Here is a 14,489-nt window from a genome sequence, read left to right as displayed (position 1 = left end):
AATAAATATTATGCTAAAGATATTACTTGCCATCATTTGTCAACCATAGTGATACTCTTCTTCACTGTCAGGTGTCAAGTTTTATCCGTCATACTGAATCAACATCACCAGCTAATTGTTCCCCTTTATTGCAGACAAAAGAGACAAGGTCTGCAGGACCATACCCTGAGAGTGGACACTTCTAACTGCACACCTTTGTGACCTATATCTTTGACCTTATCTTTTCTAAGATGTTTACGATCAAAGCATACTCAATCACTGTACCAAGTTTGGTGAAAATTGGGTATAAAACTCAAGTTCTACTACTCTTTGACATTCATTTCTTTTTCTTTTTTTTCATATGCCATATTATGAACTTGAACCATGACCCTTTACTTTGACTCTCAACAAATTTTTTTCCCCTCACCATGAACAAGCATTGTTCCAAATTTGATGAATATTGCATGCAAGACTTAACTCTTATACCTGCAAACTTTTCATGTCAATGTCATACGATATTTTCTAAAAAGACTTAACCCTTATACCTGTGAACTTTTCAAGTCAATGTCATATGATATTTTCTAAAAAAAATACTTAACTCTTATACTTGTAAACATTTCGTGTTAATATCATATGATATTTTCTAAAAAGACTTAACTCATACCTGTAAACTTTTTATGTCAATATCATATATTTTCTAAAAAGACTTAACTCTTATACATGGTATAACTTTTCATGTTAATATCATGTGATATTTTCTACCTTCGCCTTTGACCACTTACCTTAAATGTCAAAAAGAAGTGTGTTGTACACATGGAAAGTTATTACATCAAGTGTGATGAAAACTGCATTTCAGAGACAAGCCCTATAAAACTTTCATACTTTGCCCAGTAAAATCACTTTGACCTCTCACCCTGCTTGCCACATTACCATAAAAAAAAGATCTTATCCATTTCCACCATCCTTCTAAGTTTGGTTTCTATACTACTGCTCCACACACACACACACACAACAGAGACTAGGTAATAACAAGACTCACAATGTTTCCACGAGCATTCAATAATAAAGCTTCCTGCTTTAGCTGAAGTAAACCCTTAGTGGAGCACTCATCCTTGTTTGCTTACACAGGTCTGGATTCCGAGAGAAATGCAGCACATCCTGTGAAATTTCTTCCCCAGTTCACAATGAAAATAGAAGTGCACAAAGGATATTGCGAGTCAAGACTGAAAGAGCAGAAAGTATCATTTTACCTCTTGTATATGTATGGCTGTTCAACAGACAAGCTAAGCACGAACTGATAGCCCAGCAGCTGGTTCACATGCTGAATCATAATTCAGAAGTGGTACCCTGCTACAGGGTAAAAGAACTTTGATCAAACTTCAACTTTAAGGAAGATAAGATAAGATAAGAATAACTTTATTATCTCCAACTGGAGAAATTTGGTAACTGGAGTCTTATCTAATCTTTCAAGTCCCCTTCTCTTGATCTGTGGCAAAGACAAATGATGCAAAAAGTGACTCCATCAACCTTCAATCAACTCCAGTTACCTGACAGAATGATGACTGGAGTTGACTGACACCTTGAACACATACAATCCACTTGTGCTCCGGGAAGAGGTACAAAGACTCAGTAACACCAAAGCGTGCTCCAGGAAAAGGTAAAGATTCAATAAAGATTCAGTAACACCAAAGGGTGCTCTGAGAAAAGGTAAAGATTCAGTAAAGATTCAGTAACACCAAAGGGTGCTCCAGGAAGAGGTAAAGATTCAATAAAGATTCAGTAACACCAAAGGGTGCTCTGAGAAAAGGTAAAGATTCAGTAAAGATTCAGTAACACCAAAGGGTGTTCTGGAAAAAGGTAAAGATTCAGTAAAGGTTCAGTAACACCAAAGGGTGCTCCAGGAAAAGGTAAAGATTCAGTAAAGATTCAGTAAAGATTCAGTAAAGGTTCAGTAACACCAAAGGGTGCTCCAGAAAGAGGTAAAAAGATTCAGTAACACCAAAGGGTGCTCCAGAAAGAGGTAAAAAGATTCAGTAACACCAAAGGGTGCTCCAGGAAGAGGTAAAAAGATTCAGTAACACCAAAGGGTGCTCCAGAAAGAGGTAAAAAGATTCAGTAACACCAAAGGGTGCTCCGGAAAGAGGTAAAAAGATTCAGTAACACCAAAGGGTGCTCCAGGAAGAGGTAAAAAGATTCAGTAACACCAAAGGGTGCTCCGGAAAGAGGTAAAAAGATTCAGTAACACCAAAGGGTGCTCCGGAAAGAGGTAAAAAGATTCAGTAACACCAAAGGGTGCTCCAGGAAGAGGTAAAAAGATTCAGTAACACCAAAGGGTGCTCCAGGAAGAGGTAAAAAGATTCAGTAACACCAAAGGGTGGCACAGGAAGAGGTAAAAAGATTCAGTAACACCAAAGGGTGCTCCAGAAAGAGGTAAAAAGATTCAGTAACACCAAAGGGTGCTCTGGGAAGAGGTAAAAAGATTCAGTAACACCAAAGGGTGCTCCGGGAAGAGGTAAAAAGATTCAGTAACACCAAAGGGTGCTCCAGGAAGAGGTAAAAAGATTCAGTAACACCAAAGGGTGCTCTGCTTCTTCATGGGTTCCCAACAAAGGATTTATACTATGACTGCACACAAAGTACATGAAGACCAGTTCTTTGGCAGTCATCAGTCTTGCGAGGAGAAAATTTGGTTTCATTGTAAAGTTGTAGTGGTGGATTTTGTGGATGCGACATGTTAGTGTTAACTTCAGTGCCTTCCCTCTTGCATTTCTTATTACGTTGATCCCAATAACTTCCAGCTGATGGATGCCAAAGTCTACAATGAGGGTTTAATAAAACTGAAAACTTGGACACAGCTAGCATTTATGTTGACTGCTTCTTTTCTTCTGATATTTATACATCCATTCAAATTCCATTATGCCATTTGTCACTTTGAACTCTGACCCCTGACCTTGACTCCATACAGGGCTTTTGCTCTTTCCACCACTGTCCCAAATTCAAAGATTGGCACACCATGTTATGACCTTGGCCTTTAACCTATAACCTTGATTTTTGATGACTGCCATGCTCTCACCTTAGCCAGTCACTAGTCACAATACCAAGTTTGATGAACACACATACATACTGATTACATACATTAAACCAAACGTAATACGAGTAAAAAAAAAAAGGAATATATTTTCCCACTCTATCAAAGATATAAAAAAAAGACTATTATTCTGCAGAGATTGTTGCAGTAACAACTAAGCTTCAACTGAGCTGAAATGATAAAGTACTGCTCAAGGAAATGGCTTGGTTTGGAATAAACTGTAAGTCCAATCAAACAAAACAGGGGAAAGACAAAATCATACCAAGTCCAAGAGGCCCTTGAATCAGCATCTCTCTGGTTCCCCATAAATGGCAGTTGCAGTGTTGGATAACAACCATAGTAAGTGATAGTCCTGTCATTTGTGGGGGACGCATAAGACCTGAGCTGGCTGTGAAAGCGAGAACACTTCAGTGCTGTGAAAGTGGGGCAGGACCAATTTTAAATAACTTCAAAGGGCACTCAGCTTCTCTCCATGTCCTCCACAAGGGAGATGACTCACCAGACCTGCCACCCCTGGATGACTTCCCCTCGGGAGGTTCTTTACTTTAATGTGCATTAACATCAACAGATTCCGCAAAGCTCATAACATATTCTATAAGAGCTACTAAATACTTTTCATACAGTGCGTAATCTTGCATGATGTAATTCAGTCTGTTTTACGCTCTCCATTCACATAATATGAACTATGGTTTTGCACCACACACTTGCCCACAACCATCCAACTGTAACATAACTGAGGGATTTTCGCTTGGTCAAATAAAAATGTGTCTTGAGATTGAATCTAAATTCATTATGAGTCGTAGTGATATGCAGATGGGATGGTAGTTCCAAATGTTTGGTGCAGTGAAACTAAACCCACGTTCCCCAGTCTTCCTTTTACATGTTTGGGGTTTCAAAAGCTTTTCACTTGAAGAACAAAGATGACAAGAAAAGTGGTATGTGTAAAGTGGAGTGGACAGATCCAGCTGTACAGGCCCATCAAAACAGTGATAGGCATGATGTACAACTCTGTATTCACATGAAAATCTAATAGAGAGTGAGTGTATACAAGTTGCACAATGTTGTATTTCACTGGATTAATTCTTTATGAATATTTATTTATTAGACATCTTATGAAGTATACAGAAGTGTAGTTCCAGAACAAAGTTTGTATAAAACATATGCATGTGTATGTGAGAGAGAGAGAAAGAGAGAGAGAGAGAGTGTGTGTGTGTGTGTGTGTATATGTGTGTAATTCTGCATAAATGTAAGTCCATGCATGCATGCAAACATACAAAACATATGAACTGATGTCTGCCTGACTTTATTTTTTTCATGCATGCACATGTATGTGTTCGCTCCTATGGGGGAGGGGTGGAGGGGTGGAGGCCAGGCAGGAAGGATGCAGAGGGTGTGTGCATGTGCAGCTGCTGTGACTGGAACAATCAGCTGGATTATCAAAATGGGTTCATAATATCTGTAAGTATTCAATAAACCACACTTTTTACTAAAGATTTCCACACCACTTTGGGAGTTCGTGTGTGCATAGATGTGCTTACACAGACATATGCACACCATAGACACGCTTGTCAGACAATATCAGTTTGAATGGTGAATCACAGCGTGCCAGATGAAATAGCAATGACCCATACAAACATGATATGTACCCACAGACAGGTAAAATGATCCATGCCGTTTTTGCTCCAGAATGAACACTGCACACCCACACACATGATGGACACAATTCCATTTTGTCTCCAAATGTAAAAAGAAATTTTATTGACAAATTGGCTGTAGATTTTCATTGTTGAATGGAATCACTTCCATTAAAAAAAAAAAAAAAAAAAAAAAAAAAAAAACATTAAGTTCAGCGTTGACTGAAATTACTTCCATTAAAAATGAAAGAAAAAAGTCAAAAGCAAGCCGAGCACAAGTGATTCATCTCTTCGAACTGCTGAAGATGCAGCCTTCTTTTTTTTCACCTGTCACCATCACACACACTCACCAGAACACCAGCAGAAGCAGCAGCAGCAGTCACCAATCCAACTTTTCCAGGCTCACAGACCACAAACGTCACCCAACAATACAACCTCACCAGATGAGCTCAGCAACACTGTAAGGTTCAGAAAAAGCGGTGGCCGCCCTGAGAAGAGAATGGCGACGTACGGGAGTTGCGTGAACCGGCGCCCCCTAGTGTCATGAAGGGATTTCCAGGGCTGGCGCCTGGACCGAAGGGGTCGTCAAAGCGAGGGCGGGGCAGGAAGGGGGCCCCTGGTGCCTGGGGAAGGAAAGGGTTTGGACCTTGCGGCTGTCCCCCGAGAGGATGGGGGATGGCTGGAAGAAGAAACACAACAGTTTACTCTGTGTGCTTGTGTGAGCTGGAGAGTCATGTGCATGATAAGACGTGTGTGTGTGTGTGTGTGTGTGTGTGTGTGTGTGTGTGCGTGAGTGTTTGTACACAAGTAAGTGAGAAAGAGTGTGTGTGTACATGTCTGCATGCATCAGGCACGGTGATAAATGCAAAGATAAAATTTTTTATAAAGTGAAGGTGCATACAAACTTAGATTTTAATATCAAATCTAATTAACTTCAAATTGAACAGATTCAAACCGTACTAAAAGAACTTTTTTATGCTGAACATGAAAAAATAGTTAATAAACATAAAAAAAGTACTTAAATATAAAATAAAATCAAAATTAAATATTAACCATAATCAACAAAAATTACTACTACTAATAATAAGAAACATGAAAAAAAAGCCTTGTACTGACAAGAAGCAAACTCTGGATTCAAGTCATAGTCGCCCCCAAGGATGCCCCCCGTGAAGGGCGGAGGAACAAGGGGAGAGAAGTGGCTAGGAGGGGGGTTCAGCCAGGGAGGGATGTGCATCATCATCTGCTGCTGGCGGTGACGGGACAACCTGCGTCGCTCCTTCCGCCACTGGTAGGCGTCTTTGTACAGCTGGGGAGGGTGTCAGCACAGGCAGCATGTACAGTGGGCAGTGTCACGTTTATGGAGAGTTAACTTGATACAGGTGGTAAATTAATCTCACAAACACATGAATGATAACGTTCAAACACATGCAGGCATGTACGCGTGTACAGTAGGCAGTGTCACATTTATGGAGATTAACTTAACACAGGTGATAAATGAATCTCATCATAACATGAATGATAATGTTCAAACACATGCATGCACGTACAGTGGCCAATGTCATGCTTACAGAGGATAGCCTAACACAGGTGATAAATAAATCCCACAAACACATGAATGATAATGTTCAAACACACACAGGCATGGACACTGGGCAATGTCATGCTCACAGAGGATAACTTAATGCAGGTGATAAATCCCACAAACACATGAATGATAGGATATGTTCAAACACACACAAGCATGTACAGAGGGCAACGTCATGTTTCTGGAGGATAACTGAACAGATGATACTTTACTAACAGAATATGTTCCAACACACAACAACATTGACTAATTTCATGAAGATCAACTGAATGAAAATAACAAAATCTGACAAATAAATGAATGATAGAGTATTTTAAAAACATTACTGACTATTCTGGTGATGATAGATTAACTGAATAAAAGTAATAAGTCTAACAAATAACTAAATTGAAAGATTTTGTTTAAAATATTTGCATACACACACAAATAAACGATCAAAATGACATGCAGATAAGATGGTGAGAAACAAAGGTTATAAAAGAACAAGCAAACCAAGAGTCTATCAACTGAAAGATTCCAGATTCCAGATTCAAAAACTTTATTACTCAAGAATAAAGATTTTATGATAAAGAGGAAATGGTAAAGCAAGACCGTGCAGAAAGGAGCTGGCACAGAGATCACTCACCTGGTACCAGTTCTTGTTGAGGCTATTGTCTCCATTCTCTGCACACACAACACTTCTGTTGTTGCTCATGTCTTTAGAACTGTAAAGCAGTGTTTATATCTCCTTAATCCTTTTTTTATTTTTTTGTTTACAGAATAAGTTTCTTAATTGCCTTTTTCGTCAAAACAATATAGACATTTTGTTGGCTGTTTACCAACCAGATATGTGTTCACAAAATTTTGTTGAACATTCATTTGAAACAAAATCAATGAACTACAAACAGAACTGTCAAATTATGCACATAAAATGTTTACCTGCTACATCCATTCATCCAATCTGGGCTCAGAAAAAGTGTCGAGTAAACGTGACTACAAACACATTCATATGAGATAAGTAATATTCATGCAAAGATAAATTTTCCAAACAAGAGTTCTGAAAGTACAAAATATCAAGCAAGACTTGATAAAACACTATTTAATGCAATAATCAGTTAGAAAATTAATCCAGCTACAAAGCATTCTGTGAAATATCTCAATATTTCTATCCTATAATCCTGCTACAAAGTATTCTGTGAAATACCTCAATATTTCTATCCTATAATCCTGCTACAAAGTATTCTGTGAAATACCTCAATATTTCTATCCTCTTTTCATGTTGATAGATAATGTATTTCATATGTGCTGTCCCAATCTGTGTGCCGTAGTTTCCAGCTTTTTACATGCAAACACAAAATGTATAAATGATCATTCACAGTTACTCAGATACACACCAACCAAGAAAAATCAAAATGTTTCTGGTTGTTTTTTTTAATAGGTCAAAAAGAAAGAAACAATATCAACTCTCTCTCTCTCTCTCTCTCTCTCTCTCTCTCTCTCATGTACAATTCTCTGTCTGTATGTTACCTTAATCATGGACAATTGCTTTGCGGTTGTTATTGGGTTTTCTTTGTTTTTTTTGTTTGTTGTTGATCAGTGCAAAAAAGTCAAGATGTTAATAATTGCAAAAAAAAAAAAAAAAAAGTAGTGACAAATGGACAGAGCAACTATATCAATATATTTCATATGATTCCTATCGTTTCCATTAAAAAGAAAAAGATTTAAAATAAAACCGATCAAAAAAAAAAAAAAAAGAAGAGAAAAAAAGCATTTCAGAGAGGGAGAGAGACAGGTCAACAAAAGGGAGGAAACCCTCAAGTCCTCACGTCCAAACTCCCGTAGGTAGAGTCGTCTCCACAGCCAGGGATCTCTGTAGGTGACATTCAAATCCCGACACGCCTGCCCCACTTTACTCACACTGCTGGCAGGTAGGTAACTCAGCACCTTCAACTGTTGACATAAAGGTGGGTCACTTCTTCAGGGTTTTGAAACCACATACACTGATATTGTTTTATGGTGGTTGTTTCTTGGGGTACATACGATTACTGTTCATACTTTCTTGTGCTTTTTTAACTTCCCGATCAGTTTTTGATTCCCTATTTATCCTTCAGTTTAAACGGGCACAAACTTACAGATGATCAGATTTCAAATTTTTCAAATCTTCCTCGACCAACAAAATCAGAATCAATACATTGCAAAACAGGAACTCCTGACCAAAATAATGCAGATTATGTTAGGTTTCAAAAAATCAAGTTGAAGATAATGAAAACATATCAAGGTCAAATAAAGCCTTGATAACTGATACACAGTTAAACAAAAGGACAAAAGGAATTTTTGTCCTAAAATTATGTTGAATCAAACATACGAACTGTGACCCACAGTAAATACCTTCCCATCCTCCCCACTTCTTCTGTTTCCTGCATGCTCCACTGGTTACAGTTAAATGCCGTCAAAAGACAGCACTGCACAGGCACTCCGAGAGGAGGCTATATTTAAGGGAGGTCACTAGCCACATCTGCTTTTGATTTCTCCACATGAGAAAGGTAGTAGTTTGCACAAGACAGGAATCAGACCCCTGCCGGAGTCTACCACAGTGGGTCATGGCATAGTATGTGTAACTAGATTTATATTTTTGAAAAATGTATTGCCATACATTTCAGAATCAGATTCTCTATCAGCTAATGAACAAACGACTTTGTTGTGAAGGCACTTTGTATTGCTTTTTTTTTCTTTTTAAACCAGAAATGAATAAGTCAGTGGTCATCAGACTATCAGCCTCTTGCATTCAGTACCCTTTCAAAGCTGCACCTTGTCTACTGTATATAGAATAATGTCTAGCAGTGCAAGGGAGAGTCAGCACAGAGAGAAGAGAGAGAGAGAGAGAGAGAGAGAGAGAACAGGCAACAGGACATGAAGTCAGTACCTTCAGTTCATAAGACAGGGAGAGGAGTCCCAAGGTGAGAGGAAAACCACACACTGCAAAACATATGTGCAGAAATAAGTTTACAAAAAAATTTTTTAAGCAAAAACAACTGTGAGGTGGCATTAAAATATCTTGTTTCCACCAGACTATTTGCTCCAATACTTTAGCCTAGTGTTGCAAACATATGCAGAAATATATAAACAAAAAAAGAAAAAAAGTGAAGTGGCAGTGAACTATCTTGTTCCTTTCAGACTACTTGCTTCATTACTTTAGCATAGTTTAGCATAGCACAATGTAGTGTAGAGGTGTTAAAATTATTGTTGTGGTGCTGACATGATATTTCCATGAGTAAAGAACAGTAAGGAATGCCGTGACACACACATCCATACATACATATACAAATACCTATTTGTGTGTGTATATGTATGTATGTGTATATATATATATATATATATATATATATCCCCAATACCCACACAAAACACCACTTCCCTGGGCTTAAGTATCCACATATGCTTTACAACATATTAACGTACCCACCTGTTAACTTGTAAAAGACTTGCACAACAATACATGAACACGTGCACACACACACATAATCATAAACACAAAGACCAACCTTCAGAAAGCTGTGACATCAAGCGCTGACAGATCAAATCCTTCACGATGCGTGACAATCTGTCCAAGTTTTTGTACACATTGCACACATCTGCAAGGATAAACACACACACACACAAGCTAAACCCAACCAAGCTTCTTTTCTCTCTCTCTCTCTCTCTCTCTCTTTCATGTATCATCATACACGCAGACAACCTGGAAGATCAGCAAACAATAATCAAGCAGAAAATACACCTCACTAAAACTTCCGATATCAATTGCATTCACACAGTTGACTTGCACCCTTTTTACCCATTCAACCGTGTGGAGTTTACAGCCTGGACAGGCTTCCATGTCATACTGATGAGGAAAAAACGACATGTGGACACATGTGGAAACAGTGCAGAAGTTGGTTCCCTTTCACTGCAGTTTGTGCATATATAGGAACTTAAATGAGATTCATTTTGACGCCACAGTAATACCCAGGCGCAGGACTGATTAAGTTGACTTCTTAATCAAGCCCTTTTTTACCTTTTCACTGTCACTCCTTGGTCATCACTGGCTGAAAAGACTGAAAGATGGAGCTGACAGCTGGTGAGAAAGACTGCAACAAACTCTACGCAAGATCATTTTTTTCTTACAGTCAGAAAACACTCTCTTTTGGGTGTTTTTTTAAGCATATAAAGAATCACAGACAGAGACAGATAATGACAAAGAAGACAAGAGGAATGGGAAAATACAGAGAAAGAAATAAAGCCAGTACTATTCTTCTTAACAATGGTTTATTGTCTCTTCATTTCAAGGTACTTTAGACACGAACACATCTATTCCTTTGGGCACACAAACATATACAATGGGCAAGGGACTGGCCATGAGAAGGGTGAAAGGTATACTGAGAAGAAAACAATAACAACAAGGCCAGCACCAGGAAACCATCACATCAATCTGATGATATCCTGTGCAATACAAATAACACACCAATACAAATAATAGGCTTACCTTGGTTGACATTATTGTCCTGCACATAGTCGGTCACCTTCAGTGTCTGGGGTTCTGTTTTCAGTTGGGGGTTTCCACTGGTTACACCTGCACAGTGAGAAATGACAAGTAGTCTCTTAAAATAGAAAAAAAAATCTGGACAGCAGAATAGTAGAGGACAGGTAGGAATGATAAAGAAAGAGACAGAGAGGGAGAGAGAGAGAGAGAGAGAGAGACACACACACACACACACACACACACACACACACACACACACACACACACACACACACACACAAAGACAATGAGTTTGAAACTCATCAAATGACAACAGCCTTTCTCTTTCTCTCCCCAAATCTACAAGAAGAAAGACCCTATGTATCAGCTGCTGTGGTCGAAGTGGAGTCAAACAATGTGTTGCATGGGAATAATGTCACTGAAAACAGTGCAGAAGATGAGGCAGCAAAACAAACAAACAAACAAAAATAGAGAGAGAGAAAAAATTTAAGAAAGATCCTATGTTCCACTATTAGTTCATGCAGATGACAGTGGTCTTTTCCCCACGTTTGTTTCCTTCCCATCAAATGATGAGAGGTGGTCAGAGGAAATGAGGAACTGGTTTCATGTGCAGCACACAGGTAATTTTAGGCACAGAAATCTAGTTGTGAAAATAGAAAAATACAATACAATGATAAGTAATATACACAAAAAGGTTTGAGGAAGTTTTTCCTGGTGAAAAGTCCACAGAAATATCCAAATCTGACAGGTAAACAAATACACACAAGACCTGTATGGATCTAGATTTCAAAGAAAAAAAGATCACTGAATACTTTGGGGAGACTCTCTCCCCAGTGAGAGTGGCTCAAACACTTTGAAATCTGTTTTGAAAAGAAAATAATACACTGCAACGAAATAAAGATAAAAACCATACATAAAGATCAGCTAAAAAAGCATCCTCCACCAACATACTAGTTACTTGGGATGAGAAAATTAACTGTGGTGCTGTGTGTAGCTTGCACCTAAGAAAAATGTTCCTGACAAATTTCTGTAATGTAATCAATTTTGATATGAAAACAATTAACTTGCAGGCAGAAAAAAAAGAAAAAGACTGTAGCAACACCCTCTTCATGGGGAGAGCACCTTCAATTTTAAACAAATCTGTTGAGACAAAGAGTAATACAATACAGTACAAAACTCATGTAAGAAAGTCTCCGGCTGACAGGGCTGTGACACAAACCTACAAGCACAAGTTCAAATCCCCTTACCATGCACAGAGATCATCTGTCCCATGGGTACCCCAATCAGGGAACAGCTATGCTCAGCATTCACACACAGGTGACGATACTCCTGTTTGTAGAAACCATGGCTGTTCCATCCTGACCCCAGAGAAAAGTCCTCATCCTGTCATGAACAACAACAAACACAAAAATTGCTGCACAGTCACATAAATGCATATACATTCATATATACATCTTTTGCAGATATACAGACATACACAAATATACATGCATGCACACAAATCCACAATATTCAAGGATTTCCTCTCAGCATGTTTGCATGTAACTATGAATCTAACATCTTTGCATGCGCTTTTCTCATTGCATTCCACCAACAAAAACTTTTCAATCGTTATCATTTATTGCCAGGTTCATTATCATCATCACTGTTATTATCCTCCTCATAAAGTTATTCACAAACTGCAACAGCATTGATGATTTCAAGTTATTGTCATCATTACCATCTGAAACAGTGGTGTTTTTAATGTGGCAAAGCACCCCAACAGAAAGTGTGTAAACAAGACTCAATTGTGGGACTTTTACTCCCTCCTCCATCAGACCTTGGTATTTGTCTTTTAGATGAGACAATATACCATGGTCCTGTGTCCATCATATACCATATGCACATAAAAAAACCATGGTAAAAATTGAGTTGTCAAAGGCAAAATACTTTAGAAAAAACATAGAAATAACACATATAATACAGACAGGTAAAACAAAAACTAAACAAAAAAAGAGAAAGAAAAGGATGACACCTGATAATAGTGACATGCTCTCCCAAACTACCCTCCAGAAAGATCAGCCCGGATTTTATGCAAAATCTGCTATGCCTAAAGTGTAATACAAAATATAACACAACAAGAAAGTATAAACAGTTTAATCATCATCAGCTTGACATGTCGCATGACACAAAAATACACCTTTCTTTCATAAGATCAGCACAATACCGCACCACTGTTCTTACCTGCCGAGGTCTGAACCCCACTTCCAGCATCAGTGTATGGACCACCACCCACACAGCGTCTGTTGCACCCCTACAGGCTGCCCTGCTAAACAGGTCTCGCAAGAGTGCTGGCACACAATTGGGTGTCGACTCCCGGCACAGCAAGGGCTCTTGCAGGCAGCGGTTTACTTCTGGGTCCTCCAAGGGACAAGGTGACATGGGTTCACTGGAGGCTATGTGGAAGCATCAATCAATAGAAAATACGGTCTTATCACAGGAGACATCCATTAACAAGCTTGCCAATGAATGTTAACATCATTTGATCAAAGGATACATTTTCATAAAAGCATGCCACTGAATGTAAATATCATTTTATCTTTGAACAGTTTCACAGACAAGAATCTGAAGAATGTCACCAAATATTGACTAGATTTCATCAATGTGTACATCAAGTAACAAGTAGACATACATATCATATATCATCTATAATTCTTCTTTAGTTCTTATGCTCCATGTGAACAAATTACACCTGTAACACTGTGCATGATCAGAGGATTAAATATTTTGAAAACTAGACATAATTAATCAAAATAAACAACAACAACAAAATACTTACAAGTAGTAGCAGCAGCCAAATCCTCCTCATCACCAACAGATTTCCCCTCAGACACTATTTGTGACACTGGTTCCACAGTCTGCTGATCTGTCTCAATCCTGCCAATTGTCCCCCCTTCAGTACATATCACATGACCACTATCAGCCCCATCAGTGCCCTGAGCAACATCTCTGTTGGAACAGCTGCTGGAGGAGATGGATGGGGAGGGGGTGGTGGTATTGCTGCTAGGGGTGCTGTTGTTGTGGTTGTTGGGGAGGGAGGGATCCTGGCAAAGGACAAAAATCAAGTCTCCAGCAACAATGCCTAACTGGGACAAGGTGAGGTCCTCTCCTGTCAAAGTGTCTTTCTTGTTCAGGCTCAGACTGAAAGGACTGCACACAAAATCAAAGAACAAAGACTTGTTGTTGTTGTTTTTAAACCTCCTTCCAATTAACAGGAACTCAAGTTTAAATAAATTTGTTTTGTTGATAAAGCTAAAATAAAAAAGGACCATGCATTTATGAATTACATAATTGCATGTATATATACATCTAAATTAACAACAACAAAAAAAGAAAAAAAAAGGTTAAGTGCATAATATTCTTTTCATGAAATCAACACTTTCAGATGTTCGCCAAAATGTAATATTATTTTGTTTTAAACCCTCTTGATGATGCATGCATATTCAATTATATTTCTCGCAATATGTAGATGAATGGATTACAGGCTATACAGGTGGAATTTTATCATATGCCTGCATTGCGAAACACGAGAACAATTTCGTTTATATTACCTTCGTATGAATAGGTATTTCATGTATGCATGAACGTGCACGCAGAAGTGTGTGTGCATGAACGATGTGAGCGCGTGCGCACGTAGTTATATATAAATTTAACGTCCTTCCACTCACT

The 14,489-nt window shown here is 38.5% G+C and overlaps 1 protein-coding gene across 1 annotated transcript in view; it reads right to left on the bottom strand.

The window, feature by feature from the left end:
* Positions 1–4,464: 4,464 nt before the first annotated feature.
* LOC143299817 (F-box only protein 7-like) overlaps positions 4,465–14,489 on the bottom strand; it is a 10,489-nt gene continuing 464 nt past the window's right edge. Inside the window, exons 2-11 of the mRNA XM_076613276.1 lie at positions 13,600–13,970; positions 13,005–13,216; positions 12,029–12,164; positions 10,785–10,871; positions 9,808–9,897; positions 9,189–9,241; positions 8,092–8,215; positions 6,912–6,949; positions 5,818–6,007; positions 4,465–5,380 (exon numbers count right to left, since the gene is read on the bottom strand). Of these exons, the coding sequence (XP_076469391.1) occupies positions 5,169–5,380; positions 5,818–6,007; positions 6,912–6,949; positions 8,092–8,215; positions 9,189–9,241; positions 9,808–9,897; positions 10,785–10,871; positions 12,029–12,164; positions 13,005–13,216; positions 13,600–13,970 (1,513 nt within the window). The 3' untranslated portion in view covers positions 4,465–5,168. The remainder of the gene's footprint in view (positions 5,381–5,817; positions 6,008–6,911; positions 6,950–8,091; positions 8,216–9,188; positions 9,242–9,807; positions 9,898–10,784; positions 10,872–12,028; positions 12,165–13,004; positions 13,217–13,599; positions 13,971–14,489) is intronic.

Source organism: Babylonia areolata, chromosome 25 (genome assembly GCF_041734735.1).
Source record: "Babylonia areolata isolate BAREFJ2019XMU chromosome 25, ASM4173473v1, whole genome shotgun sequence".
Lineage (NCBI taxonomy): Eukaryota > Metazoa > Mollusca > Gastropoda > Neogastropoda > Buccinidae > Babylonia > Babylonia areolata.
This window is presented reverse-complemented; position numbering and strand designations above follow the sequence as displayed.